The sequence below is a fragment of the Balaenoptera borealis genome, assembly GCF_965194805.1.
Source record: "Balaenoptera borealis genome assembly, chromosome: 20".
Classification (NCBI taxonomy): Eukaryota; Metazoa; Chordata; class Mammalia; order Artiodactyla; family Balaenopteridae; genus Balaenoptera; species Balaenoptera borealis.
In genome coordinates this window covers 49,374,526-49,401,176 of record NC_138879.1, presented here as the reverse complement: position 1 = coordinate 49,401,176, position 26,651 = coordinate 49,374,526, and the positions used below count along the sequence as shown (strand labels likewise).

Here is a 26,651-nt window from a genome sequence, read left to right as displayed (position 1 = left end):
GAACAGGACTTTTTTTTTTTTTAAGGAAATGGCATTTGAATTGAAATTGATGAACAGTTGCAAAAATCTGTGCTTCCGAAATGGCAGCTTGAGAGCAAAATACAGATTTGCAGGCCCCATCCTAGTCTTAAGGGAATGAAAATATTTGGGGCAGGGCCCAGGAATTTGCATTTTTTCTTCCAGATGATACCCACGCTCACTAAAACTGGAGACGTGCTGCCCTCAGGCTTTTACTTTGAGAGGAGGTCACACTTGGTGAACTTTAGGGTCCCTTCCAACTCCCAACTCCCAGAACCTGTGGTTCAGGGAAGGGAACTTGTTCCTGTGTGAGAGCCAGGCTAGGGAGAGGAGCAGGACCACTTCCGGTCAGACTGCAGGATGGCAGTGAGTGAAATGCAGAAAACGAGCGTGCACAGCCCAGTACCCACGTGCACACGCACACCGAGCTCACCCAGGACCCCGCCTCTCGATGGCTGTCCCACGTTCTGAACCTGATCTTCTCAGAGGTGTCCTCATCTCCGTTCCCACCGCCTCTAATTTAATTCCACTGTGTCCGTGAGGGGTTGCTGATTCAGCAGCTTAGATGAGGTCCATCTCTTGCTTTGGGAGCATTTCCACAGCTGGCCCCGCCCTCTCTCCAGGCATCTTTAAGATCCCAGGCTTTGGCTGGCTGTCTCCCCATCCCCACCCCACCCCTCCTCCCTGCCCTACAGAGTTTTCCGTGCTCTGGCCACTGGGGCCTGCCTGGCAACTGCCCCGGAGTGTGGGGTTTAAACGGGCCACAGCTGCTGCAGTAGGAACGCGCACTTCATCCCAGCCCCCATCCTGTGAGGGGAGGGCGAGGGTTGCCCCAGGGAGCAAGAAAAATCAAGAAACCTGTTTGTATCTTTCTGTCAATGCTCTTTATCCCGTCTTCGCCTCCACTTCCTGTGTTGTAGGTCCCCCTCGCTGGCCTCAGTTTCCCCGGCCATTCAATAGGAGGACCCCCGGGATTTCTTTGGGGGCGGAGAAGGGGGTGCATTGCTTCCAAAGGAGACCCTCTTCTCACCGCACCCCTCCCGGGCGGCGATCGCCGGGAGGGCCCTCGCAGGCCACTGGCCGGGCGGCGGTACGGCGGTGTCACTGTCACAGTCAGGGGAGGAGGCAAGGTCGCAGTCCGAGGCCCCCGCCTGGCCTCGGGCGGCGCTGCCGCGGCCTCGCCAACCGCCGGCCGGGGCCCGGTGAGCCGCGCACCCGGGCGCAGCGGTGCCCACACTGGGGGCCGGGCGGCGGCGGGGGCGACTCCATGCGGCACACGTGTGGCGACGCGATCGCGGGACAGGTGAGCCGGCGTCATGGGGCAGGCGGGCTGCAAGGGGCTCTACCAGTCGCTCTTAGACTACAAGACCGAGAAGTACGTCATCGCCAAGAACAAGAAGGTGGGCCTGCTCTACCGGCTGCTGCAGGTCTCCATCCTGACCTACCTGGTGGTGTGAGTTCTCCGGGGCTCGGGGAGGGGGAAGGGCCGGCCGGGGCCGCAGCTGCGGCCTCCGGGGGTTGGGAATTGGCCTGGGGGCGCCGGGGGTGCCCTGTGACTGGGCTCTGGGACCCTGCTTGGGGAGGCGGCCCTTCTTGTACCGTTGGGCTTAAGGGTGGGGGGTAAGGAGGGAGCCCTCAACTCCCCAGGGGCTCTTGAGGTGATGAGATGCACCGGGGTTCCTGGGTCCCCCCATTTGTGAGGCTTTCCGTGGGCAGTTCCTTCCTCCAGGGCTGGGGCCCCCAGTGCTTGGGCTTTGGGAAGGGGGCGAGGCTGCAGGGGCTTGGGCTGCAGCTGTCATGGCAGCCCCCCTGGGCCCTAGCCCGGGCTGGCCCAGGCCCCCGGTGGTTTATTTATAGTCACTGAGCTCAGTGCCAAGCTCCCGGCAGGGGCAACTCATGAGCCTGGCATGTCCCAGAACTCCCTTCTGGCTAGCTCGCCCCACCCGTGGCTGGCCTCTCTGGGGGTCCTGCCCCGAAACCCTGTACCCTCCCTGGCACCCAGCTCTCCTGTCTGCCCCCCTCCCCTGCCCTGCAGGAGCTGGCACCATCAGCTGAGGGGCAGCTCCTTGGGGTCAGCCAGGCCCTGTTCAGAGGCTTCACCCCCAAGCAGGGAGGGGACAGGTGGAGAGGAAATGACACCAGACAACTGGGATGCGGATGTGCCTCTTTTATGCCTTTAGTTAATGCTGCTGAGTCCCTCCTACTTCCTGACCTGGGGAGCAGCAGCGGCTCCTCCAGGGAGGGCAGCCCTGACCTCGCCTCGCTCCCACCGGAGGCCGGGCTTCATCCCCGAGCTTCACCCCTAAGGCACCTGGCTGCCCCCCACCTGAGGGCCTTTTGTCTTACTGCTCCTCAGCCAGGCTTCCCGTCGTTGGCGCCCACTCATCCCTCACACCTGGGCTCTCGATGCTCCTCCCCGGAATTCCCACAATGTAATGACATGCTTATTCAGGGGATCATCTGCTTAATGTTCCTGCTGACTGCCCTTGTCAGTCTGGGGACGCCATGAGGGCGGGGCCTGCCTGGTGTCCCCTAACTGCTTAGGGGACGGGTGTGAAACGAATGAGTGAATGAATGGTGGTGGTTGTCCCTTGAGTATTTGCTGAATGTTTCTGTCCAGGCCAGGCCCAGCGTGTCCCTACTAAAATGGCTGGTTGGCTCAAGGGTCACAACCCTCTCAGAGGTCCTTGGAGATGGGACAGCCTAGGGCCCAGGACATGCCAGCTCTGCCCCCAGAGATGAGGGTGGAAGCATCCTGGTTGGTGCCTGGGAGAGGCAGGGCATCCCACAGCACTGCTGCATGACCTCAGGAAGGTGGCTTCCTGCCCCCTTGCCGCAGTTTTCCCAACTTTACCAAGGGGGGTTGACCTGGACAATCTCTAATTAACAGTAACCTCAGTAATAAGTTGATGTGTTATATTCATTGAGCTCCTCCTCTGTGCCTGGCACTCGCTGTGCTAAGCAATTTACATGTGCCGTCTCCTTTAAAAATGTATTTTTTTGTATTTTGATGTAATTTATACTCACAGAAAAGTTTTAAAGAGTAGTACAGTTTTTTTAATGCCCTTCACCTAGATTCCTCAAATGTTAACATTTTACTACATTTGTGTTGTCCTTATCCCTTTCTCTTTCTATGTGTGTGTATACATGTGCAATTTTTTTCTGTTGAGTAGGTTGCAGGCATGATGTCTCTTGACTCCTAAATACTTCCATGTGTATTTCTTAAAAACAAGGAATTCTCTTATTTAATGAAGTACAAGCATGAAAATTCGGAAATTAACATAAAAATATTATCATCTATGCAATAGACCTTTTGTAAATTGTCCCCAAAATTACCTTTATAGGAAAAGAAAATCCGAAATCATGCCTTATGTTCAGTTGTCATGTCTCCTTTAATCTGGAATCACTCCTGAGTCTGTCTTTGTATCTTATGACACTGACATTTTTTGGAGAGTGCAGGATCTTTTAAAAACCATTTTTAGATTGAGGTAAAACTCACATAGCATGTAATTCATTATTTTAACCATGTTAAATTACACAATTCAGTGGTTTTTAGTACATTCACAATGTTGTACAACCATCACCACTATCTAATTCCAGGACGTTTCCATCACCCCCAAAAGAAACCTGTGTCTATTAACAGTCATTTGCAGTTCTCCCCTACCACCATCCCTTGGTAACCACTAATCTACTTTTTGTCTCTATAGCCCATTCTGGACATTTCATATAAATCAAATCATTACAACATGTGGCCTTTTTTGTCTGGCTTCTTTCACTTAGCATGTTTTCAAGATTTATACATACTGTAGCCTGTGTCAGTAAATTATTCCTTTAATTGCTGAATAATATCTCATTGTATGGATACACCACATACGGCACCTACACCTTTTTACATTCCCACCAGCAAGTACCAATTTTTCTGCATCCTCACCAACACTTGTTATTTTCCATTTTTTGGATTAGAGCTGTCTTATTGGGTGTGAAGTACTATCTCACTGTGGTTTTTGATTTGCATTTCCTGACTAAAGATGTTGAGCATCTTTTCACGGGCTTATTGGCCATTTGTATGTCTTTCTTGGAGAAATATCTATTCAAATCGTTAGCCCATATTTAAATTGGATTACTTGTCTTTTTTATTGTTGAGTTGTAAGACTTTGTATATTCTGGGTACTAGACCCTTATCAGTTATGTGACTCACAAATACTTTCTCCCATTCTCTGGGTTGTCTTTTCACTTTGTCAATAGTGTCCTTTGATGCACAAAAAAGTTCTTAATTTGGATCAAGTCCAACTTACCTATTTTTTCTTTTGTTGCTTGTGTTTTGGGTGTCAAAGAGTACAGGATTTTGCACTCTAATTTTGTAGAATGCCCCTCAGTTTGGGTCTGTCTGAGGTCTCCTCATGATAAGTTCCAGGTTGTGCACCATGTCCTTTAACCATCCTCACCCCTCTGGAAGGAGGTGCACTTAGCCCTGTGTTGACCCCCCGAGTTCATTGGCTCACCCGAGGTCACATGGCAAGTGCGGGTGAGCCGGTTTCATCCCTAGCTTGCCCGGCTGCAGGGCCTTGGCTCCTGAGAGCAGCAGCCTCTCGCTTCTGGGGTTGCTTGTCACCTCTGCTGCTTGCAGGACTGGCTTTCAGGCGGCAGAGGGAGTTGTGACTCCTGCCCAGGAGCTGGTGGGAAAGGTGGAGCCCCAAGCCTGCCCCCTCCACCCCCTGGGGGCCTGGGGAAACTTCCTGAGGGCAGCAATGAGGCTGACGCCCGCCTGCTTGCCCCTCCCTGCAGTTGGGTGTTCCTGGTGAAGAAGTGTTACCAAGACACCGACTCGTCCCTGCAGAGCAGCATCGTCACCAAAGTCAAGGGTGTGACCTTCACCAACACCTCAGAGCTTGGGGAGCGGCTCTGGGATGTTGCCGACTATGTCATCCCACCCCAGGTCTGAGCCCCACCCAGCACAAGGGCCCAGGCTGGCAGGGTCTGGATCCGGGTGGGTGACATGGGAAACTGCTTGGGGACCCAGGGACCTCCATTCACTGTCTCCCTTGGCCTGGGACGGCTGCAGGGTTTGCAGATAGCCTCTGCCCAGGTCCTTTCCCCCATGCCAAACCCCAGCCCTCCCCAACTGTGCCTTACGGGGCTGCTCTGTTTCCATCAAACCCTGAGCCTGTTGAGACCAAATGGGAGCCAGAGAACTTGCAGGTCAGTGTGAGTCAGGTGGCCTGGCACCGACAGCCCCGCCCTTATACTGGCCGCTGTCCCTGGGAGCAGTTCCCTGGGCCGGGGCCGGGCCATCTCATCACTGCCCCTTCTCCTCTCTCTCCTCCTGTATCTCAGCTTGGACCCTGGGGGCTGAGGTCAGAATGGTTTGGGGTTGTGGGCATGGAAGAGACCCCTCTAAGGACACCTGCTCTGGGACTCTGAGGTCAGTGGGCTCGTGGGTGGGATCCACTGATTTTGTGGCCCCAGTGTCTGCAACACCCATGCAGAGGTCCCACCACCTGCCAGGCAGCCCCGGGAAGGGGGTACCCCAGTGGCAGGAGGGGGTTCCTCAACCTCCCTCTGGTTTCTCAGGGAGAGAATGTCTTCTTTGTAATCACCAACCTGGTCGTGACCCCCAACCAGCGGCAGGAAACCTGTGCCGAGGTGCGTCTTGGTGCAGAGAGCCGGGGAGGGGGTGGGAGAGCTGCCAGCAGTACTTGGGGTCCACCCCTCTCCTGAGGCAGGGGTTTCGACGCCCTCCAAGGGCCCTGGGGGATGTGTGCACCAGCGTGCATACCTGCACTGTTCAGGGGAGAAGCAGGTTCTCAAGGGGTGAGCCGCCACAGGCAGGGGAGGAACCCCTGGCCTCACCCTGGGGTGGGACCTGGTTCTGAGAAGGGGCCCCTGCAGGCGCCTCCCCCTGCCAGGCACCCTTTCTCTCCTGGCAGAGTGAGAGCATTCCGGATGCCTTGTGCTGTGAGGACAGCGACTGCCCTCCTGGGGAGCCGGTTGTGGCTGGAAATGGTGAGGCCTGGAGTAGACAGGGCTGGGGGCAGAAGGGGAGTTGGAACCAGGAGGTTCCTGGCATTGTCCTTCTCCCACCCCTGCAGGAGTGAGGACCGGCCGCTGCCTGCGGGCGGGGAGCGAGCAAAAGGGCACCTGTGAGATCTTCGCCTGGTGCCCGGTGGAGACAAAGTCCAGGCCCGCGTGAGTGGCTGTAACCTCGGGACCCTGAGGAGTTACCCAGCCCTGGGCAGCGGGTCCCAGCCCAATGGTGGAGACGTGTCCTGGGGGAGAAGCCAGGACACCCCACAAAGGCCCCAGGACCACCCCGACATGATCAAATTGACTGTCCTCTGCAAAGGCTCCAGGGCACCCAGGGAGCAGACAGGCTTCAGCCTCAGCACAGGCATGGAGAGGGCGGGGCAGGGCCTCCTGAGCAGACTGTCCTGCCTTGGTTTTCAGGAAGCCACTCCTGGGCGAAGCTGAAGACTTCACTGTTTACATAAAGAACTTCATTCGTTTCCCCAAATTCAACTTCTCCAAGTACGTGGGCCCGCGTGCATGGTGTGTATGTGACGCAGTGTGGAATGACCCACTGGGTGATGAGGGGGCACCCTTTCCCGTGCAGTGGCGGCAGGGCTGTGTCCTTTCTTACTGGAGGATGTTGGGGGTGGGAAAGCAGTCAGGATCTGAGGAGGGGCTAAAGTCAAGGGCTCAGTGTGGGTCAGGCCCGGTTTCTGGCCTGGGAACAGCAAGTCTCACCTTCCTTTCACTGGCTCTTCATGGCCTCCACGCAGGACAAATGTGCTGGACACCACGGACAGAGCTTTCCTGAAGTCCTGTAAATATGGCCCCAAGGACCCCTACTGCCCCATCTTCCGACTTGGGTCTGTGGTCAGCTGGACGGGGAGCAACTTCCAGGAGATAGCTGTGCAGGTGGGTGGTGGGGCTGGAGGGCTTTGGGCTTGAGCTTTGAGCTCTGCAACGAGGAGGGGGTGTGGAGGAGGACCCATGGGATGCGGTGGCCCTGCAGTCACCTGCCCAGGGACTGTCTCAGAATTAGCTGTGCTGCATGCAGTGAGGGCCACACTTGCACCTGCGTCTGGTTCTGAGTCCTGGGGCATCAGGTGAAACCGAGCCAGGAGCCCCACTGGCACCCTGGCTGTGGTGTGAGGTGCCAGTCCTGCAGTAGGTGCTTGCTTGGGTCATTCCCTTCTCCCTGGAGCGCGAAGCAGGAGGATATGGGCTGTCAGCGACACACTTTTCTCAGTCACCCCAGAGGTGTGAACCCTGGGCCTTCTACTTCCCTCCTGGAAGGATGCTCCAGTGGGGCCAACCCCCTGCCCGAGCTCTCCATGAAGAGCTGGTCTGTGGCTTCTATCTCCAGAAAGTTCTGTGCACTGATTCTTGTCTCTTTTGCATCAAGGGTGGTGTGATAGGAATTCAGATTGAATGGGACTGTGACCTTGATAGAGCTCCCTCTGAATGTTACCCTCGCTATTATTTTAACCGTCTGGACAACAGATTTTCAGAAAACTCTCTCTCTTCTGGGTACAACTTCAGGTAAGTGGGGCTAAGTCTGCCACCTTATGACCCTGTCCACGTTTCGTGTCCTTGCCTGGGTGCCAGCGCTATGACACCCCTTCCTGGAGGTGGGTGTCAGAGTGGGAGGTGCAGGGAGGCCGCCAGGGGGCCTGTGGGAGAGAAGCATCGGCCATGGCTCTGGACTTGCCCTGAAGCTGAGGCCTTGGTGGCCCGGGTTGGCCCAGCAGTAGTGGGAAGGCCCTTGCCTCTTGGGGAACGTCTGGCAAGAACTTCAAAGATCTGAACGAATCTTTTATTGCACATCAGCAAGGGGGTCTCCAAACTTTCCTGGGGCTGCTGAATGCCAGGGTCCTGGGGTGGGGGTGGGGTTATAAATCTCCAAGGCAGCGGAGCCTGTGTTGCCAAACAGGGAAGACCCAGGCAGGCCGAGGGCTCCCCGAGCCGTGTCTCCCCCAGGTTTGCCAAGTATTACCGAGACGCAGCTGGGGTGGAGTTCCGCACGCTGTTTAAAGCCTATGGGATCCGCTTTGATGTGATGGTGAATGGCAAGGTGTGTGGGTGAGGCTCCCCTTCTGAAGCTGGGCAGGTCCTGGGAGGGTGGGGCATGCTGGGGGGACCCCAGGCTGGCTCTGGTGGAGTCCTTGGGGATCCCGCTGTCCTGCTGCCTTCCTCACCCCACCTTCTCTCTCTGGGCTCCAGGCAGGGAAGTTCAACATCATCCCCACAGTCATCAACGTGGGCTCAGGGGTGGCGCTTATGGGCGTGGTGAGTACCTCTCCCCCACCCCCTTTACCCTCCGAGCACCTGCGGGGGCGGGCAGGGGGGGACACTGCCCCAGGGGAGTTGTCCCAGAAAGAACCAGAACTGGGGAGGTCAGTGCGGATGGGGGTGAAGAGGGCTCTCTGGGACTTCACACCCCTCCAGCAGCCCCCAGGTGGCCGTGACTGCCTGGGTTTCTCTTTCCAGAGCCAGAGAGGCTTCTGCCTGTGGCTCTGCAGCGGGGGGTTCTCTGGGATCCTGCGCAGCCTTGTCTCCACTTCTGCTAGAAAGAGGCAGGATCCGGCTATACACAGGGCTTCTCAGCCGCGGCCCTGTTCACATGTAGGGCCAGATCACTTTTTTTGTGGGGCGACTGTGTGCATTGTAAGGTGTCTGACAGCGTCCTCGGCCTCTACCCACCAGACGCCAGCAGCACCTTCCCCCACAGCTGTGACATCCAAAAATGTCTCCAGACGTCGCCAAACTGCCCCCCGGGTGTGAATCACGGGGCTAGAAAGATGAGAGGCAGGGAAGTCGGGCTGTAGTCCAGGTCTGTCCCTTCAGTTGGGCAGAGGGGCCACCGGAGAGGAAGTAACGGCTGGAGGGCAGGGAAAGGCTTCCTCTGGACCTTTCATGCCCCTTTGTTTTTCTGGAAGTTTTTTAAAGACAAGGCAGTCATTAGAGTGGCTCACACCCATACCAGCAAGCCCCTTGCCAAGGTTTCTGGCAGCCTTGTCCCTGGTTCCTCTGCCCGGGAGGTCACAGCAGCCCCATGGGGGCTTCCAGGAGGACCTAGGACTGACTTTTTATTGTGACCAGGAACATCGTGTCCTGTCGCAGGACTCAAAGAGGCCATGCTCCTGAGAGGTGGTCAGTGGATGAACGTGGGCCCCAAGGGACTCCTCTTAACTGCAGCAACACTGTTGGGGAGCCCTGCATGTTTGCATAGGTCACTTCCCTAGACAGGGGCCACCTTCGGACATCACTTTCTTATGATGGGGGTAAATCAGAAATCTGGGGACACACTTGTGGAATGAAGGTAACGGGGAAAAGTGGTAGAGGCTGGGTGGGGGGTGGGAGGAGTGTTCTCTGTGGAACAAGGAATTGATAACCTTTTTGGCATCTGGTGGCGGGGGGGGGAAGTTGTGCCATGCCCAGGGTCAGAGGACCTGGTTCACCTGTGGTCCTCCACCAACCCTCTCCCACCCCCCGCCCCCTCCTCTCTGTGCAGTGGGTGGAGTCGCCCTCTGGTGGAGGAGACCGGTATTTGCGCCGTCCACTCTGGTCTGAAGAGCTTGTGTTCAGGCGTCAGTGGGTCGGTCCGCTGGGTTGGCTCAGGCCTCCTCATCTTTCCTTGACCGCTGCTGTGGTGTCCCTGTTGTTCAGATACCCTCCAGTCCCTCTCTCACTGCCTACTAGAGGGATCTTCCCGCACTGCCACAGTTCTGTTCCTGGCCCTGTTCCCAGGCGTGACGAGCCTGTCCTCTGCAGTGCCCTTCCCGAGCGTTTTTTCCTTTGTCCTTATATACAATCCTATTCAGCCTCAAGACTCGGCCCAGATGTCCCTCCCCAGGCTGAGTAGAGTCCCATCTTCTCTCTGCTCCCCCTGCTCCTCTCCCCATCATGGGACATTGTCACTGTCATAATTTATATGCTCGTCTCCTGCACCAGAGGGGGAGTCCCCAGAGGGTCTCATTGTCTTTCTTGCTCTTTCCCACACCCCAGGGCAGTGCCTGGCACTGGTGAGTGCTCAGCAGACACTGGCTGAAGGCGTGATTCGATGGGATCAGGGTAGTGCGGGGTGCTCAACCTGAGGGGTCAGACGGACCACAGGCTGGCTCTACCATGGACCAGCTTTGTGGCCTTGGACAAAGGTGCCTCTTTCTGAGCGCAGCCCCCCTCAGGGGTTGCTGCAGGATCAAATGGCATGTAGTTGGTGTCAAGTGGCCGGGTGCTCTCTGGAAGTCTAGGATTCTGAGTCAGGGACCCCAACTCTTTTGCAGGGGTCTTTCTTCTGCGACCTGGTACTCATCTACTTCATCAAAAAAAGCCACTTTTACCGAGACAAGAAATATGAGGACGTGAGGTCAGTTATGCTTCCTCCCAGCGGCCCTAGGGGAGCCCACTAGGTCAGCCTCTCCCCCTCCCTGGCTCAGAACCCTTACCCTGGTTTTATGTCGGCGTTTGGGGGGTAGAGGCAGGGCTGAATACGGGGAGCTCCCTTGGAAGGGCTGGGTAAGGCAGAATGTTCTGAGTACCGGCCCTACAAAACTGGATTCTACTTCAGAGCAGCTGGCAGAAGACCAGACCACCCAGGCCATGGGCAGGAGACCTGGTTTCCAGGCCTGGCCCTGCCACGGTCTCCCCAGGTGACTTTGGACCAGTCCCAGGCCGCCTTGGGCCTCAGTTTCTCTCTCTGTGACATGAGAGTGTTGGTTTACATACAGTGCCTTCCAGCAACTATAATTTTAGGATTCTTGGACTTGGTGGTCCTGGTGAGCTTGGGTTGAGGGAAGCTGGAGTGGTAAGGGAAGGAAAAAAAAAAAAAAACGATCCCCCCCCCCCTCCCCACTCTGGGGGCTATGTCTAGGCTCTCCTGGGCAGTGGGCTTGGGGGGGGGGTGTGGGGGTGTGGGGGTGTGTGTGTGGGTGTGTGTGTGGGTGTGTGTGTGGGTGTGTGTGTGTGGGTGTGGGTGTGTGTGTGTGGGTGTGGGTGTGTGTGTGTGTGTTCTCAGAGGCGGAGAACAGTATGAGTGGGAAGTCCTGATAGCTCGGTGCACAGGAAGGGGCAAGGGGCTCTGGCCCAGCCCTTGGATGGTGGGCTCTGGGGCTCTGGACAGGCACCGGGCGCTGCTCCCTCAGTCCCACCCCAACCTGGGACGGGGCGGAGGGCCAGCCCACATCATCTGCCTGGACTGAACCCCAGCCCCGGTTCTCAGGCTGAGCCCTGACTGCACCTGCCACCCCTGCTGAGCTGCTGGGGGAAGAGGGGTGCCCCCTGCAGGACGAGTGGCTCACTACTCCCAGGGAGGAGGTGGGACCCACAGGCCAGGTTTAATGGGTCATGTCCTGCCCAGGGACCTAGAGGTCCTCGCCCAAATGGCAGAGTCCTCGCAGCAGAGCGTGGCCCCAGACGCGGCGGGGCTGGCGGAGCAGCCAGAGGTGCAGGATGGAGGCGGCGCCCAGAAGGAGAATGGCTGTGTGTGCAGGCAGCTCCTCCAGCCCGCCAGGTGAGGGGCTGCCCAGCCAAGGGCCAGGAACAAGGCCCGCAGAGACAGCCCAGCTGGCTACTGTGCTCCCTGCTCTGGGTGACCTGGCCACAAGGCAGGATGCCAGGGACCCAGCAGAGCCCATCCAAGCTGGACTCTGGGGGGAGGGGTGCTGGTGGTGCTTTAGCCCCTCCACGATGCCTGTTACCCTCCAGTACCCCTGAGTGACCACAGACCTGTCTGCTTGCTATGCTGTGCGCATGTTAAGACAGTAACAGTACTATCATTTACTCAGGCTTACTCTGCTGGGCACTGCTCTGAGTTCTTTGTACATGTGAATTCTTTTCAGCAACCTAATGAGGTGGACATTAATATTCCCTGTTCTACTAATGAGGAAACTGAGGCTCAGAGAGGTCAAGTAACTTGCTCAAGTCACACAGCTAATAAATGGCAGAGCTGGGATATGAACCTGGGCAATGGGTTCCTAGAATCCAGGTCTCCATCAGGTTATTTTGCCTTACCGAGCCCTTCATCCCTCCACGCCTCATCAGATGCCTCCTTATAAGCTCCTCTTTGATGTGGAAATTCTGGAGCTGCCCTAGCCTGAGGACAGTGGTGGCTGTGCTGACAGGTGACCTGCAGGCTGCCCTTCCCTGAGCACTGCCCAGAAGCCCTGGGCAGCCTGGCGCTTTCTGTAGACCTGACCACAGCCTGGCGTGGGAGGCAGCCCTGGGCTGAGTCAAGAGGCAGCCCTCGGGCCTGCTCTGCTTCCCTGCCTTGCTATGTGCCCCTGAGCAGGTGCCTGGCCCTTTCTGGGCCTGTTTTCCCTTTTGTTCCGGGGGGCTGGACACAGGGAAACCTCCAGCTCAGTGAGTAGGGTTCCCTGACTCTCCTCTCGTCAACTACGTCAGAGGCGTTCACTGACCTGGGGCTGGCTGCCCTCTGCTTCGAGCTTCCATTCTCTGCTGACTCAGCGATTGGCAGCCTCCAGTGGGGAGCTGGGCCTGGGCAGGGAAAGAGAGAGTGGTGAGCCAGGATGGAGAGGGAAGGCAAAGGATGGAGAGGAGTGAGGAAAGAAAGATGGAGAGGCTGGGAGATCTGCTGGGGTAGGCCTGTGCCAGCAGCCCCCCACATGCTCCCTGACTGTCACTTCCTGGGTGCTCACCTGAGCTCCTTCCCCTGCAAGAGGAAAGAGCGGTTGCCCTGCTGGTCTTGGCCAGCCTCGCCTGTTGCTGTGGGGCCGCGGCGGCTGCTCACTGCTGGGCCAGCTCCAGAGGCCGCGGCCTGAGCGCCTCCCAGTGCCTGGGCTGCGGCCAGGGACCCCTCAGACTGCCGCTCTCTGCGAACGCTCACTGCCTGCCGCGCTGCCAGCCAGAGCTTCTGCAGGCGGAGTCTGCCTTTAGGGAGGCCGTCCCTGCCTGCAGGGCTCCCAAGCGTCCTCAGTGCCCCCATCCGCCCCCACACAGGCCTGGCCGCCAGGGGAATGGGAAGATGAACGTGGAGCAGCTGCAGAACCTGCAGACCGTGGAGGCATAGCCAGAGCTGTCGGCTGACAGCAGATTTGGTGAAGATTTGAGGGCAGAACTGCCCACAGCTCTGAACTGGGAAGAGTCATCGTCATCCCCATGGGACGGGGCTTCCAGGCACAGCCATCTCTCCTGCGCTCTGGGATCCTGCTACAAGCTTTTTGTTGTGTGTGCGGGGAGGGGAGCCTCCCAGTGGCCACAGTGGCTCATGCAGAAGAGGCCCTGGGGAGGGGAGGGGTGGAGGGCAGGCCAGGGGCCTAAAGTGTTTTCATTTTTCCCAAGAACTTAGTAGGGCATTCAGTTATTCATTCATTCACACAGCAAACACTGATGCCTGCTGTGGGCTGGGCCCTGTCCAAAAGATGCTTGAATGAGACACTGACCTGACCCCCAGGGAGGGGAGCACGCATGTAATTCCCTTCAGAGCCGACAGACGTGACAGCTGGGCCCAGCACTCCGGCCTTCCTCCAGCCTCTAGCTGAGACCTGCACAAATCCCTAGAGCAAATGATGGCTCCTCAGAGAAAGACCTTGGCCAACACCCAAGGGGACATTTGGCCTTGCCCCCAGGGGTGAAATTTAAAGGTGGCCAAGGAGGCAACTGGGAAAGGACTGGACCTGTGAGGAGGCAGCTGGCCATGAGGAAGGAGAGCCTCGGGAAGCTCAGGGGATAGCGTCTCACCCAGATGGGAGACGCATCTGCCTGTGTGGTTTGGCTCTTGCTGTTCTGTGGGGCTTGCAGTGTCCTTGCTCGGCTTCCCTCCGTCTCCTCTAAGGCTCCACCTGAAGGGCTAATGAGATGACGAATGGCGCTCAATCGTCTAGTGGAAACAGTTGTTACTAGGTTGGCCCTCAACCCCCTCCCTCAGTGGCTGTAAAGCACTGCTACTCAAAGTGTGGTCCGTGGACCAGCAGCATCTGCATCATGTGGGAGCTTGTTAGAAATGCAGTCTCAGGCCCCTCCCTCATCCCCCTAAATCAGAACCTGCATTTCAACAAGACTCCCAGGTGATTCATGTGCACGTGAAAGGTTGAGAAGCAGTGCTTGAGGAGATATACAAAGCCTGGTTCTGAAAAGGTCAGCTTTGGTGAGTGGCGTCAATTTCCAGGTCAGACTTACTGCAAGCTACCTTGAGACCAAGCAGATTCCCCCCTTCCCTCCCTCGGGAAAGTGGCATTATGCTCAATTCATTCAAATTAAAATATTTTGACTAGGTCATACTTAAATGACTCAAAATTTAAGAGGTACAAAAGAAAAGAAGTGAAAAGCTTCCCTCCCACCCGTTCCCTGAGGCAACCTGTGTTACCAATTCCAAGAGGCTCACCTGTCTTGCTGAGAATCCACTGGGTTACTCACGCCTTCGCTCAGGAAATGAACTTTTCCTGCCGCCTGCAGTCAGACCAAGTCTCCTCTGTCAGGTGCGAGAGAATATACTGGGCTGGGGAGCCGGCTGGCTCGCTTCTCCCTCTGCACTGGCGGAGGAGCCCCAGCGTAAACGCAGGGGGAGGGATCTAGAACTCAATCACGGTTGTTGAAGCCACCTGGCAGCCAAGGCCTGCAGTGCTGCCCGTCACCCAGCAAGCCTGGGTGCTGTGTGAGCATCTGCCCTGACTCTAGCGGGGAGTGAACATCCTTCCGCTGGGGCCTTTGGACAGGAGGGTTGGAGGGGTGGAAAGGTCTCTGGCGAGGCCGGCCTCTGGGGCACGGGCGTGGTCCCCAGAACAGGACCCCTTCTAGATCAAGCAGCTCCTCCCCTGGGCTGCTAGGTGACCTGTCAGCAAGCCCAACCTGCTGTCTGAAGAGAGAGTGAAAAATCCAGGTGATTTGCTGTGGTGTTTCACTTCCTCTCTAAGGCTAACCCTTGGATCTGATAACACAGCATGTTACTTATGTGTTTGGGAGTAAACAGGGCAGGGGTCACGGCCGCTTAGAAGTTGGTCTGGTTTCTTTTAACCTGTTTTTGGAATCGCTTGGCAGCAGCCACAACACTTGGGGACAGCTGTGCTGTTTTATATTGGAATGGAAATGTCTCCCTTCAGTTATTCCTTCAGTCAGTAAATATTTATTGAGTACCTACTGTGTCAGGTGTTGGACTAAATGCTGGTGACACAGTGGCGAGCAGCACAGAAACGGTCCCTGCCCAGGTGCTCAGAGTCTAGGGGTCACACATCAATCACAAACGGGATGGGGTGCTTTGAGAGTCCTCGGTGAGGAGTGGCCAGGTTTCCACAAGGAAGTGACACACAAGTTGAAGTCAGAAAGGTTAGTAGCAGTCTAACTAGGTGATGGGGGAAGCATCCAGGTCAGGGAACCACACGTAGAAAAGACGTGAGAAAGAGCAACTGAGGAAATGGAATGCAGACGGTGTCACTGGAGCAGCTTCTGTGAGGCTTTCATCAAGTTGACATTCTTTAATTTTAAGGGTTGCCCCTTTAAACTTACTGCCATGGAGGACTTAATCTAATTGTTTCTTCAAGTCCAGCAAAGCTTTCCAGGTGGCCTCTCCCCTACATGTCAGAGGCCCCATGCTCAGGAAGCCAGACTGGCCAGTGGCCCCCATCAAAGCTTCTGGATGGTGTCACACACAGCCAGTTCCCTTGCTTTTGCACAGCCCCACCCCCGCCCGCGTTTTTGCATAAACTTGGTGAATGAGTGGGAGGCTCATTAATCTTACAGAAACTGGCTTTGAAGTGGGAAGAAGAGAAGCAGGAATTTGAGCACTTTTCAAACTTGCGAAAGCCCCTTTCCCTCGATGCACCTCATCAGAAAGATGATCATGCCAGCCCCTCAAGATCTTTCCATGCTGACATTTCAGTATCACAAGAATTGTCTATGCTTATGTTCAAGCCCTGGCCTAAAGCCATCTACCTATTCCATGCCTTTGGAGTACCATGATGCTGGCCAATGGGAAAGTTTTAAATTGGGTGCTATTAATGTGACATCATAGGGACCAGCCATTGAAAGAACAAAGTGCGGGCTTCCCTGGTGGCGCAGTGATTGAAATCCGCCTGCCAGTGCAGGGGACATGGGTTCGAGCCCTGGTCTGGGAAGATCCCACATGCCACGGAGCAGCTGGGCCCGTGCGCCACAACTATTGAGGCTGTGCTCTGAAGCCCGTGAGTCATAGCAACTGAGGCCCGCGCACCTAGAGCCCGTGCTCCGCAACAGGAGAGGCCACCGCAATGAAAGGCCTGCGCAATGCGGCGAAGAGTGGCCCCCGCTCGCCGCAACTAGAGAAAAACCCGTGCGCAGCAATGAAGACCCAGTGCAGCCAAAAATAAATAAAATTATTAAAAAAAAAAAAAAAAAGCGCAAAGTGCCCTTTACTCCTGATGCAGTGGTCATCAGGACTGATCAGTCATGGATGCCTTTTTGTGCCCCCCAACCCCATCAGTTCCTTTCTCAGTGGCTAGCTGACCCCTGGGGAACCAGTCATAAAGGGGGGAATGTGACTTCCTCCAGGTGTCTCCGAGAACCCCAGCTGGGGTCTGCAGTGCCCTGGGAAGTCCTTAAATCATCCCATTTGGAATGGCAATTTGCATGTCTGGAAAAGGGCTCCACTTGGTTCCAACCTGCCCCCCACCTCCCCAAGTGGTACAACTCTCCTCAGAGCATATTCTCCAGTGGACCCAAGAATGCTTTCTACAAAAGACACCTTTCTTTCAGCTGTTTCCCCTTAGGCCAGCACATAGAATTAAAGGGGGGAGATGGCAAGCATTTTCTGGGTCCTGACCAATATATGTATTTTCTGACATTTTAATTTGGTTATAAAACAATAAAAGGTGTTAACTTTAAATGTGTCCTGATTTTTTCTCCTTCATATTTTCATGGATACCTGGTGTTTTAGAGGAAAATGTAAAGAAGGCAAGACCAAAAGAGGCAGACACAAGAAACAAATAGTGAGCAATATATTACTTTCCTTATTGTCTTGCAAAGAAATTCAAATGAAAGGAAACTCTTTAAATGAGCAAACATTAAAGGACTAGGAAGGCACTGATAAAACTGGTCCTTTTCATTTAATGAGTATAATCTGATAAAACTCTGGAAAGCATTTGGAATCAAGTTTTTATCTTCTAGTAGCTTATTAAATTCCCTCAAAATGATATAGATGTGAAGACATGCACTGCAGTCTTTTTTATACTAACATTTCAAACAGTTTTACTGCCCAACAATAGAGGAATGGTTAAGTAAATCAGCTCACTTTTCCCCATACCCCCCAGCAGGACTCACTCTGCATCAGGACTGAACCCTCCCTTCCCACTTAGAGAAGTCCCTGAAAGGACCGGGGAGGTTGGGAGAGGGGGTGGGGGTGTGTAAACCATGAACGTGAGCATCTTCATTGGTGGTCAGAGAAAGGGTTCAGCGGTGGTCACTGGGAGAAGGAGGCAAAGCTATCACCTCAGCCGCTTCTTGGCTTCATGTGAAAACATCTGGTCCAGAACCCAAAATGGGATTCAGGAGGCCTGGGCCTCCGCTATTGGTCACAGGTCACCTACTATCTGTAAAAAGGGACCTGAATTCAAGCTCTCAGATCCCCTTCTGATCTAAAACTGATTCTTTTCTAAAGTCCCAATCTGATCACATCACTCCTAGCTAAAACTTTCAAAGGCTCCCCCCAATTGCTATTAGTATCAAGGGCAAACTGTAATTGAGCAAGACCCTATGTCGCCTTCCCAGGACAGAATGTCCTCCACCTGCCTCTTGTCTGTAGAAAACCTTTAGCTTCCTAGGCTTTCCCCCAGTTCCAAAGAAATTTAATCAGAGAAGTGAGAAAACACAGAAAGAAAGAAAAACAGTCAAGCAACACAAAATAATAGCTAAGCAAATAATAGCTAAACTAAGTCAAAGACCTTTAGCTCCTCCTCAAGGGCTATAGATAATATTCTGAGCCACGTCCTTTGAGCTGTTTTGCAGATAATGAAACCCTCACCAGGTGGAAGAAGTTAACTGTATGCTGCCCACAAGCACGTAGACCCCAGACCCGTTAGAACCAGAAGGTTGATGATGTTAACTCCTGGTCACCTCAACAGCAACCAATCAGAAGACTGTCCACAGGTTGATCATGCACCCTGCAACCCTCTCCCTCACCCTGTCTTAAAAAGCCTTTCCCTGAAAGCCTTCGGGGAGTTTGGGCCTTTTGCGCACTAGCTGCCTGGTCTCCTTGCTTTGCGCCTGCAATAAGCACTGCACTTTCCTTCACCACAACCCAGTGTAAGTAGATTGGTTTTACTGCTCATGGACAAGTGGACCCAAGTTTAGTTTGGCAGCAAAACCTCCCACTGTGCTCTACCTCAGGGCCTCTTCTCTCTAACTTTTCAGACACAGGCCAAACTCCTTTGTTCTCAATGGCCCTCACACATGCACTTTCTTGCAAGTAACCCCTTCTCCACACTTGACTGTTACTCAACCCTTGCGTCCTAATTGTAATGTTATTTCCTCAAAGAAGCTACCCTGTGGGCTTCCCTGGTGGCTCAGTGGTTAAGAATCCGCCTGCCAATGCAGGGGACATGGGTTCGAGCCCTGGTCCGGGAAGATCCCACATGCCGCGGAGATACTAAGCCTGTGCGCCACAACTACTGAGCCTGCGCTCTACAGCCCGTGAGCCACAGCTACTGAGCCCACATGCCACTGAGCCCACATGCCACAACTACTGAAGCCTGTGCGCCTAGAGCCCATGCTCCACAACAAGAGAAGCCACCGCAATGAGAAGCCCGTCAACACAACTAGAAAAAGCCCGCACGCAGCAACGAAGACGCAATGCAGCCAAAAATAAATAAATAAAATAAATAAATTGAGAGATTGGTTCAAGACGGCAGAGTAGAACGACGTGCTCTCACTCCCTCTTCACTCACTTCCGTGAGAGCATCTGAATCACAACCAACTGCTGAACAATCATCGACAGGAAGACACTGGAACTCACCAAAAAAGATACCCCAAATCCAAAGACGAAGGAGAAGCCACGATGAGACGGTAGGAGGGGCGCAATCACAAAAAATCAAATCCCATAACTGCTGGGTGGGTGACTCACAAACTGGAGAATACTTATACCACAGAAGTCCACCCACTGGAGTGAAGGTTCTGAGCCCCACGTCAGGCTTCCCAACCTGATGTCCAGCAACGGGAGGAGGAATTCCTAGAGAATCAGACTTTGAAGGCCTGCGCGATTTGATTGCAGGACTTCGACAGGACTGGGGGAAACAGAGACTCCACTCTTGGAGGGCACACACAAAGTAGTGTGCGCATCGGGACATAGGGGAAGGAGCAGTGACCCCACAGGAGACTGAACCAGGCCTACTTGCTAGTGTTGGAGGGTCTCCTGCAGAGGCGGGGTGGGGGGTGGCTGTGTCTCACTGTGAGGACAAGGTCACTGGCAGCAGAAGTTCTGGGAAGTACTCCTTGGCGTGAGCCATCCCAGAGTCCACCATTAGCCCCACCAAAGAGCGGGTAGGCTCCAGTGTTGGGTCGCCTCAGGCCAAACAACCAACAGGGAGGGAACCCAGCCCCAACCACCAGCAGACAAGCCGATTAGGATTAAAGTTTTACTGAGCTCTGCCCACCAGAGCAACAGCCAGCTCTACCCACCACCAGTCCCTCCCATCAGGAAGCCTGCACAAGCCTCTTAGATAGCCTCATCCACCAGAGGGCAGACAGCAGAAGCAAGAACTACAATCCTGCAGCCTGTGGAACAAAAACCACATTCACAGAAAGACAGACAAGATGAAAAGGCAGAGGTCTATGTACCAGATGAAGGAACAAGAAAAAACCCCAGAAAAACAACTAAATGAAGTGGAGATAGGCAACCTTCAGAAAAAGAATTCAGAATAATGATAGTGCAGATGATCCAGGACCTCGGAAAAAGAATGGAGGCAAAGATCGAGAAGCTGCAAGAAATGTTTAACAAAGACCTAGAAGAATTAAAGAACGAACAAACAGAGATGAACAATACAATAACTGAAATGAAAAATACACTAGAAGGAATCAATAGCAGAATAACTGAGGCAGAAGAACGGATAAGTGACCTGGAAGACAGAATGGTGGAAATCACTGCTGCTGAACAGAATAAAGAAAAAAGAATGAAAAGAAATGAAGACAGCCTAAGAGACCTCTGGGACAACATTAAATGCAGCAACATTCATATTATAGGGGTCCCAGAAGGAGAAGAGAGAGAGAAAGACCAGAGAAAATATTTGAAGAGATTATAGTCGAAAATTTCCCTAACGTGGGAAAGGTAATAGCCACCCAAGTCCAGGAAGTGCAGAGAGTCCCATACAGGATGAACCCAAGGAGAAACAGGCCCGGACACATAGTAATCAAAGTGGCAAAAATTAAAGACAAAGAAAAATTATTGAAAGCAGCAAGGGAAAAACGACAAATAACATACAAGGGAACTCCCATAGGTTAACAGCTGATTTCTCAGCAGAAACTCTACAAGCCAGAAGGGAGTGGCATGACATATTTAAAGTGATGAAAGGGAAGAACCTACAACCAAGATTAATCTACCCGGCAAGGATCGCATTCAGATTCAATGGAGAAATCAAAAGCTTTCCAGACAAGCAAAAGCTAAGAGAATTCAGCACCACCAAACCAGCTCTACAACAAATGCTAAAGGAACTTCTCTAAGTGGGAAACACAAGAGAAGAAAAGGACCTACAAAAACAAACCCAAAACCATTAAGAAAATGATAATAGGAACATACATATCGATAATTACCTTAAACGTGAATGGATTAGATGCTCCAACCAAGAGATACAGGCTCGCTGAATGGATACAAAAACAAGACCCATATATATGCTGTCTACAAGAGACCCACTTCAGACCTAGGGACACATACAGACTGAAAGTGAGGGGATGGAAAAAGATATTCCATGCAAATGGAAATCAAAAGAAAGCTGGAGTAGCAATACTCATATCAGATAAAATAGACTTTAAAATAAAGAATGTTACAAGAGACAAGGAAGGACACTACATAATGATCAAGGGATCAATCCAAGAAGAAGATATAACAATTATAAATATACATGCACCCAACATAGGAGCACCTCAATACATAAGGCTGCTGCTAACAGCTATAAAAGAGGAAATCGACAGTAACACAATAATAGTGGGGGACTTTAACACCTCACTTACACCAACGGACAGATCATCCAAACAGAAAATTAATAAGGAAACACAAGCTTCAAGTGACACAACAGACCAGATAGATTTAATTGATATTTATAGGACATTCCATCCAAAAACAGCAGATTACACTTTCTTCTCAAGTGCGCACGAAACATTCTCCAGGATAGATCACATTTTGGGTCACAAATCAAGCCTCAGTAAATTTAAGAAAATTGAAATCATATCAAGCATCTTTTCTGACCACAATCCTATGAGATTAGAAATCAATGACAGGGAAAAAAACGTAAAAAACACAAACACATGGAAGCTAAACAATACGTTACTAAATAACCAAGAGATCACTGAAGATATCAAAGACGAAATCAAAAAATACCTAGAGACAGAAGACAATGAAAACACAACGATCCAAAACCTATGGGATGCAGCAAAAGCAGTTTTAAGAGGGAAGTTTATAGCAATACAATCCTACCTCAAGAAACAACAAACATCTCAAATAAACAATCTAACCTCACACCTAAAGGAACTAGAGGAAGAAGAACAAACAAAACCCAAAGTTAGTAGAAGGAAAGAAGTCATAAAGACCAGAGCAGAAATAAATGAAATAGAAACAAAGAAAACAATAGCAAAAATCAATAAAACTAAAAGCTGGTTCTTTGAGAAGATAAACAAAATTGATAAGCCATTAGCCAGACTCATCAAGAAAAAGAGGGAGAGGACTCAAATCAATAAAATTAGAAATGAAAAAGGAGAAGTTACAACAGACATGGCAGAAATACAAAGCATCCTAAGAGACTACTACAAGCAACTCTATGCCAATAAAATGGACAACCTGGAAGAAATGGACAAATTCTTAGAAAGGTATAAACTTCCAAGACTGAACCAGGAAGAAATAGAAAATATGAACAGACCAATCACAAGTAATGAAATTGAAACTGTGATTAAAAATCCTCCAACAAACAAAAGTCCAGAACCAGATGGCTTCACAGGTGAATTCTATCAAACATTCAAAGAAGAGCTAACACCCATCCTTCTCAAACTCTTCCAAAAAATTGCAGAGGAAGGAACACTCCCAAACTCATTCTATGAGGCCACCATCACCCTGATACCAAAACCAGACAAAGATACTACAAAAAAAGAAAATTACAGACCAATTTCACTGATGAATATAGATGCAAAGATCCTCAACAGAATACTAGCAAACAGAATCCAACACCACATTAAAAGGATCACACACCATGATCAAGTGGGATTTATCCCAGGGATGCAAGGATTCTTCAAGATACACAAATCAATCAATGTGATACACCATATTAACAAATTGAAGAATAAAAACCATATGATAATCTCAATAGATGCAGAAAAAGCTTTTGACAAAATTCAACACCCATTTATGATAAAAATTCTCCAGAAAGTGGGCATAGAGGGAACCTACCTCAACATAATAAAGGCCATATACGACAAACCCACAGCAAACATCATTCTCAATGGTGAAAAACTGAAAGCATTTCCTCTAAGATCAGGAACAAGACAAGGATGTCCACTCTCACCAGTATTATTCAACATAGTTTTGGAAGTCCTAGCCACAGCAATCAGAGAAGAAAAAAATACAAAAGGAATACAAATTGGAAAAGAAGAAGTAAAACTGTCACTGTTTGCAGATGACATGATACTATACATAGAGAATCCTAAAGATGTCACCAGAAAACTACTAGAGCTAATCAATGAATCTGGCAAAGTTGCAGGACACAAAATTAATACACAGAAATCTCTTGTACTCCTATACACTAATGATGAAAAATCTGAAAGAGAAATTAAGGAAACACTTCCATTTACCACTGCAACAAAAAGAATAAAATACCTAGGAATAAACCTACCTAGGGAGACAAAAGACCCGTATGCAGAAAAGTATAAGACACTGATGAAAGAAATTAAAGATGATACAAACAGAGAGATATACCATGTTCTTGGATTGGAAGAATCAATATTGTGAAAATGACTATACTACCCAAAGCAATCTACAGATTCATTGCAATCCCTATCAAATTACCAATGGCATTTTTTGCAGAACTAGAACAAAAAAATCTTTAAATTTGAATGGAGACACAAAATTCCCCGAATAGCCAAAGGGGTCTTGAGGGAAAAAAACAGCTGGAGGAATCAGACTCCCTGACTTCAGAGTATACTATAAAGCTACAGTAATCAAGACAATATGGTGCTGGCACAAAAACAGAAATATAGATCAATGGAACAGGATAGAAAGCCCAGAGACAAACCCACGCACCTATGGTCAACTAATCTATGACAAAGGAGGCAAGGATATACAATAGAGAAAAGACAGTCTCTTCAATAAGTGGTGCTGGGAAAACTGGACAGCTACATGTAAAAGAATGAAATTAGAACACTCCCTAACACCATACACAAAAATAAACTCAAAATGGATTTGAGACCTAAATGTAAGACCGGACACTATAAAACTCTTAGAGGAAAACATAGGAAGAACACTCTTTGACATAAATCACGGCAAGATCTTTTTTGACCCACCTCCTAGAATAATGGAAATAAAAATAAAAATAAACAAACGGGACCCAATGAAACTTAAAAGCTTTTGTAAAGCAAAGGAAACTACAAACAAGACGAAAAGACAACCATCAGAATGGGAGAAAATATTTGCAAACGAATCATCGGACAAAGGATTAATCTCCAAAATATATAAACACCTCATGCAGCTCAATATTAAAAAAACAAACAACCCAATCCAAAAATGGGCAGAAGATCTAAATAGACATTTCTCCAAAGAAGACATACAGATGGCCAAGAAGCACATGAAAAGCTGCTCAACATCACTAATTATTAGAGAAATGTAAATCAAAACTACAATGAGGTATCACTTCACATCAGTCAGAATGGGCATCATCAGAAAATCTACAAACAATAAATGCTGGAGAGGGTGTGGAGAGAAGGGAACCCTCTTGCACTGTTGGTAGGAATGTAAATTGATACAGCCACTATGGAGACCAGTATGGAGGGTCCTTAAAAACCGAAAAACAGAATTACCATATGACCCAGCAATCCCACTACTGGGCATATACCCAGAGAAATCATAATTCAAAAAGACACATGCACCCCAATGTTCATTGCAGCACTATTTACAATAGCCAGGTCATGGAAGCAACCTAAATGCCCATCGACAGACGAATGGATAAAGAAGATGTGGTACATATATACAATGGAGTATTACTCAGCCATAAAGAGGAACAAAATTGGGTCATTTGTAGAGACGTGGATGAATCTAGAGACTGTCATACAGAATGAAGTAAGTCAGAAAGAGAAAAACAAATATCTTATATTAACGCATATATGTGGAACCTAGAAAAATGGTACAGATGAACCGGTTTGCAGGGCAGAAATTGAGACACAGATGTAGAGAACAAACGTATGGACACCAAGTGGGGAAAGCGGCGGAGGGGTAGTCGTGGTGGTGGTGGTGGGATGAACTGGGAGTTTCGGATTGACATATATACACTAATATGTATAAAATGGATAACTAATAAGAACCTGCTGTATTAAAAAAATAATAAAATTAAAAAAAAAAAAAAAAGCAAGCTACCCCGCAACCTGGGTTAGGTTTGGGGCTCCCGTGTACTCTCTTCATAGCTCTTATAATCTGACTATTTGTGAAATCAGGTAATGCTGGTCTTCCCAGTTAAAACTATAAATTCCACAAGCAACGTGTTCCTTACTTAACGCTAATGCAATATTTATTTCTCAATTAAATGTATGCATTTTATTCTAAGATAAGCCTCCTGACAGGGAGGGATCATGGATTAGCATATAGACAGAAGCATTTACACTCTAGACAAGCCCATAGATTAGCTTAATCATCCAGTCTGTTTAATTCTCACTAGACAGAGTCTAGAAAAAAAGAGCTTGCTTTTTAAAAACTGGAAACAGCTAGCTCTAACTAGGTGAAATGGAACTGAAATGACACCACTCATACCTTGAGAGCAGTGGTTGGGAGGGAAGGCTGGGTTCTGAAAAGGTACAGTCAGCCAATACAGTAAGAGCAATTAAGAGACCTACATTTGAATCCTGGCTCTGCCTCTTCCTAGCTGTGCCTCCTCCGGCAGAGGTATTTAGCCTCTCTGAGCCTCAGGTTCGTTCATCAATGGGGAATAATAATCACATCTAATCCATAAGGACATTGCTAGAATTAACGAAGTAACGAGTGTAAAAGGTACAAGGTACAATGCTTGGCATACAAGGCACACTTAATAAATATTAACTGTTATTAGTTCTCAGGATGTTAACGGTAAGTTCTCTCCTTATTCAGGCCCTAGTGGCCCCTCTCTGAGGGGCCTATGTGTAAATGCAAGGAAAGGACAGAAAACTAAGGCGCAGTCCCAGCTCTCCCGGAGTCAATACCGGGCGATTTTGCGCCCATGGCAGCCAGGGGGTACGCGTTAAGGTAGGAAAAAAACTCCACAAAGGGTCTCACGCTTCATTTAATCTGAAGAACAGTACAGGCTCTTCGTCTTAAGATATAAATTATTTATAACGTTACAGGACAAGCGGCGACTCCAACAATTTAAAAACTAGGTAAGTCTACCTGGTGTTAATTTCTGGCAACAGTCCTCCCAATCTGTTTTTTTTTTTTTTTTTTAAAAGTCATCCCTGCCCACGTTTCAGTAGACGTGCACCATGCCGTAGAGGAATGTCCAGAACAGGACATAGGTGAAGAGGCCTCCGATGAGACCTCCTGTAAAGAGAGGTCTTCGCGACTTAAAATATTTGTTCCACCTCCTTCCCGCCTTGAGAATTAAGAGCAGGGAGAGCAGGATGGAGGCGAGCAGGTAGAAGATGAAGCCGTAGAGGCCGGTGAGGCCGAGGATGCCGGCCGTGGCCCCTGACAGCGCCGACACCGAGGTCCGGCAGTAATCCAGGACGGCGGCGTTGCCCCGCACAGCGGCCTCGCTGATGAACGGCGGCCCCTCCCGCTTGGCCACCACAGCGGCCATCGCACCCGCCCGGGCTCGGCCTCTGCTTTCTCGTGGAGCAACGCGGGGCTGCGGAAAGAACCAAGTTACAGGTGGCGCCCGGAGCGTGGCGAGTTGGGTTCGCGCCGCCCCTCCCCCTGGGGCTGCGGAGACTTCGCACCCCTCAGTCTCGGACCTTCGAAAGACGCTGAAAAGGCTGAGGACTCGGGGTTGCCGGCGGCACATCTGCATTTCCCGCCCAGACTCGCCCAGTTACCTGGAACCCGGCGGCAGACGCAGTAGCTCGACGCTCCCTCAGACAGCCTGTGGTAGGGATTCCCGCGGCGCCATCTTGCACTGGAGGATGCTGGGACGGCCCAGCCTGCGCAGTCGCCAGGAGCTCGCACCCGCCCTCTGGCGCATGCGCCGCGGGTGCCCCGAGCACGCTCCACCCCTCTCTCCGCTTTTCTATGCGCGCGCTGGGACTTCCGAAAGCCCGAGAGCGCTCCGGTCGGTGAT

At 51.3% G+C, this 26,651-nt stretch overlaps 2 protein-coding genes across 6 annotated transcripts; one reads left to right on the top strand and one right to left on the bottom strand.

Moving 5' to 3' along the window:
- The first annotated feature begins 1,177 nt into the window (after positions 1 to 1,177).
- P2RX5 (purinergic receptor P2X 5) lies at positions 1,178 to 25,815 on the top strand. 5 transcript variants are annotated; one of them, XR_014238159.1, is made up of 13 exons: positions 1,179 to 1,471; positions 4,804 to 4,954; positions 5,590 to 5,661; positions 5,946 to 6,021; positions 6,108 to 6,204; positions 6,463 to 6,543; positions 6,798 to 6,936; positions 7,427 to 7,563; positions 8,002 to 8,095; positions 8,245 to 8,310; positions 9,267 to 9,343; positions 10,308 to 10,390; positions 11,381 to 11,400. XR_014238159.1 is itself a non-coding variant. In XM_082370706.1 (13 exons), the coding sequence occupies exons 1-13, from the start codon at positions 1,335 to 1,337 to the stop codon at positions 13,046 to 13,048; spliced, it is 1,356 nt and encodes a 451-aa protein (XP_082226832.1). In that variant the 5' UTR covers positions 1,180 to 1,334; the 3' UTR covers positions 13,049 to 25,815. The 5 variants fall into 5 exon arrangements, 4 of the variants coding, with proteins under 4 accessions (XP_082226833.1, XP_082226831.1, XP_082226832.1 ...); XM_082370706.1 differs by lacking the exon at positions 9,267 to 9,343 and adding an exon at positions 12,979 to 25,815 and having other exon boundaries at positions 1,180 to 1,471; positions 11,381 to 11,533; XM_082370708.1 differs by lacking the exons at positions 9,267 to 9,343; positions 11,381 to 11,400 and adding an exon at positions 12,979 to 25,815 and having other exon boundaries at positions 1,180 to 1,471.
- EMC6 (ER membrane protein complex subunit 6) lies at positions 25,644 to 26,564 on the bottom strand. The gene is made up of 2 exons (XM_082370849.1): positions 26,410 to 26,564; positions 25,644 to 26,222 (listed from the first exon to the last, which is right to left on the bottom strand). Exon 2 carries the CDS (start codon positions 26,172 to 26,174, stop codon positions 25,842 to 25,844), a length of 333 nt encoding a protein of 110 aa, XP_082226975.1. The 5' UTR covers positions 26,175 to 26,222; positions 26,410 to 26,564; the 3' UTR covers positions 25,644 to 25,841.
- Positions 26,565 to 26,651: the final 87 nt, after the last annotated feature.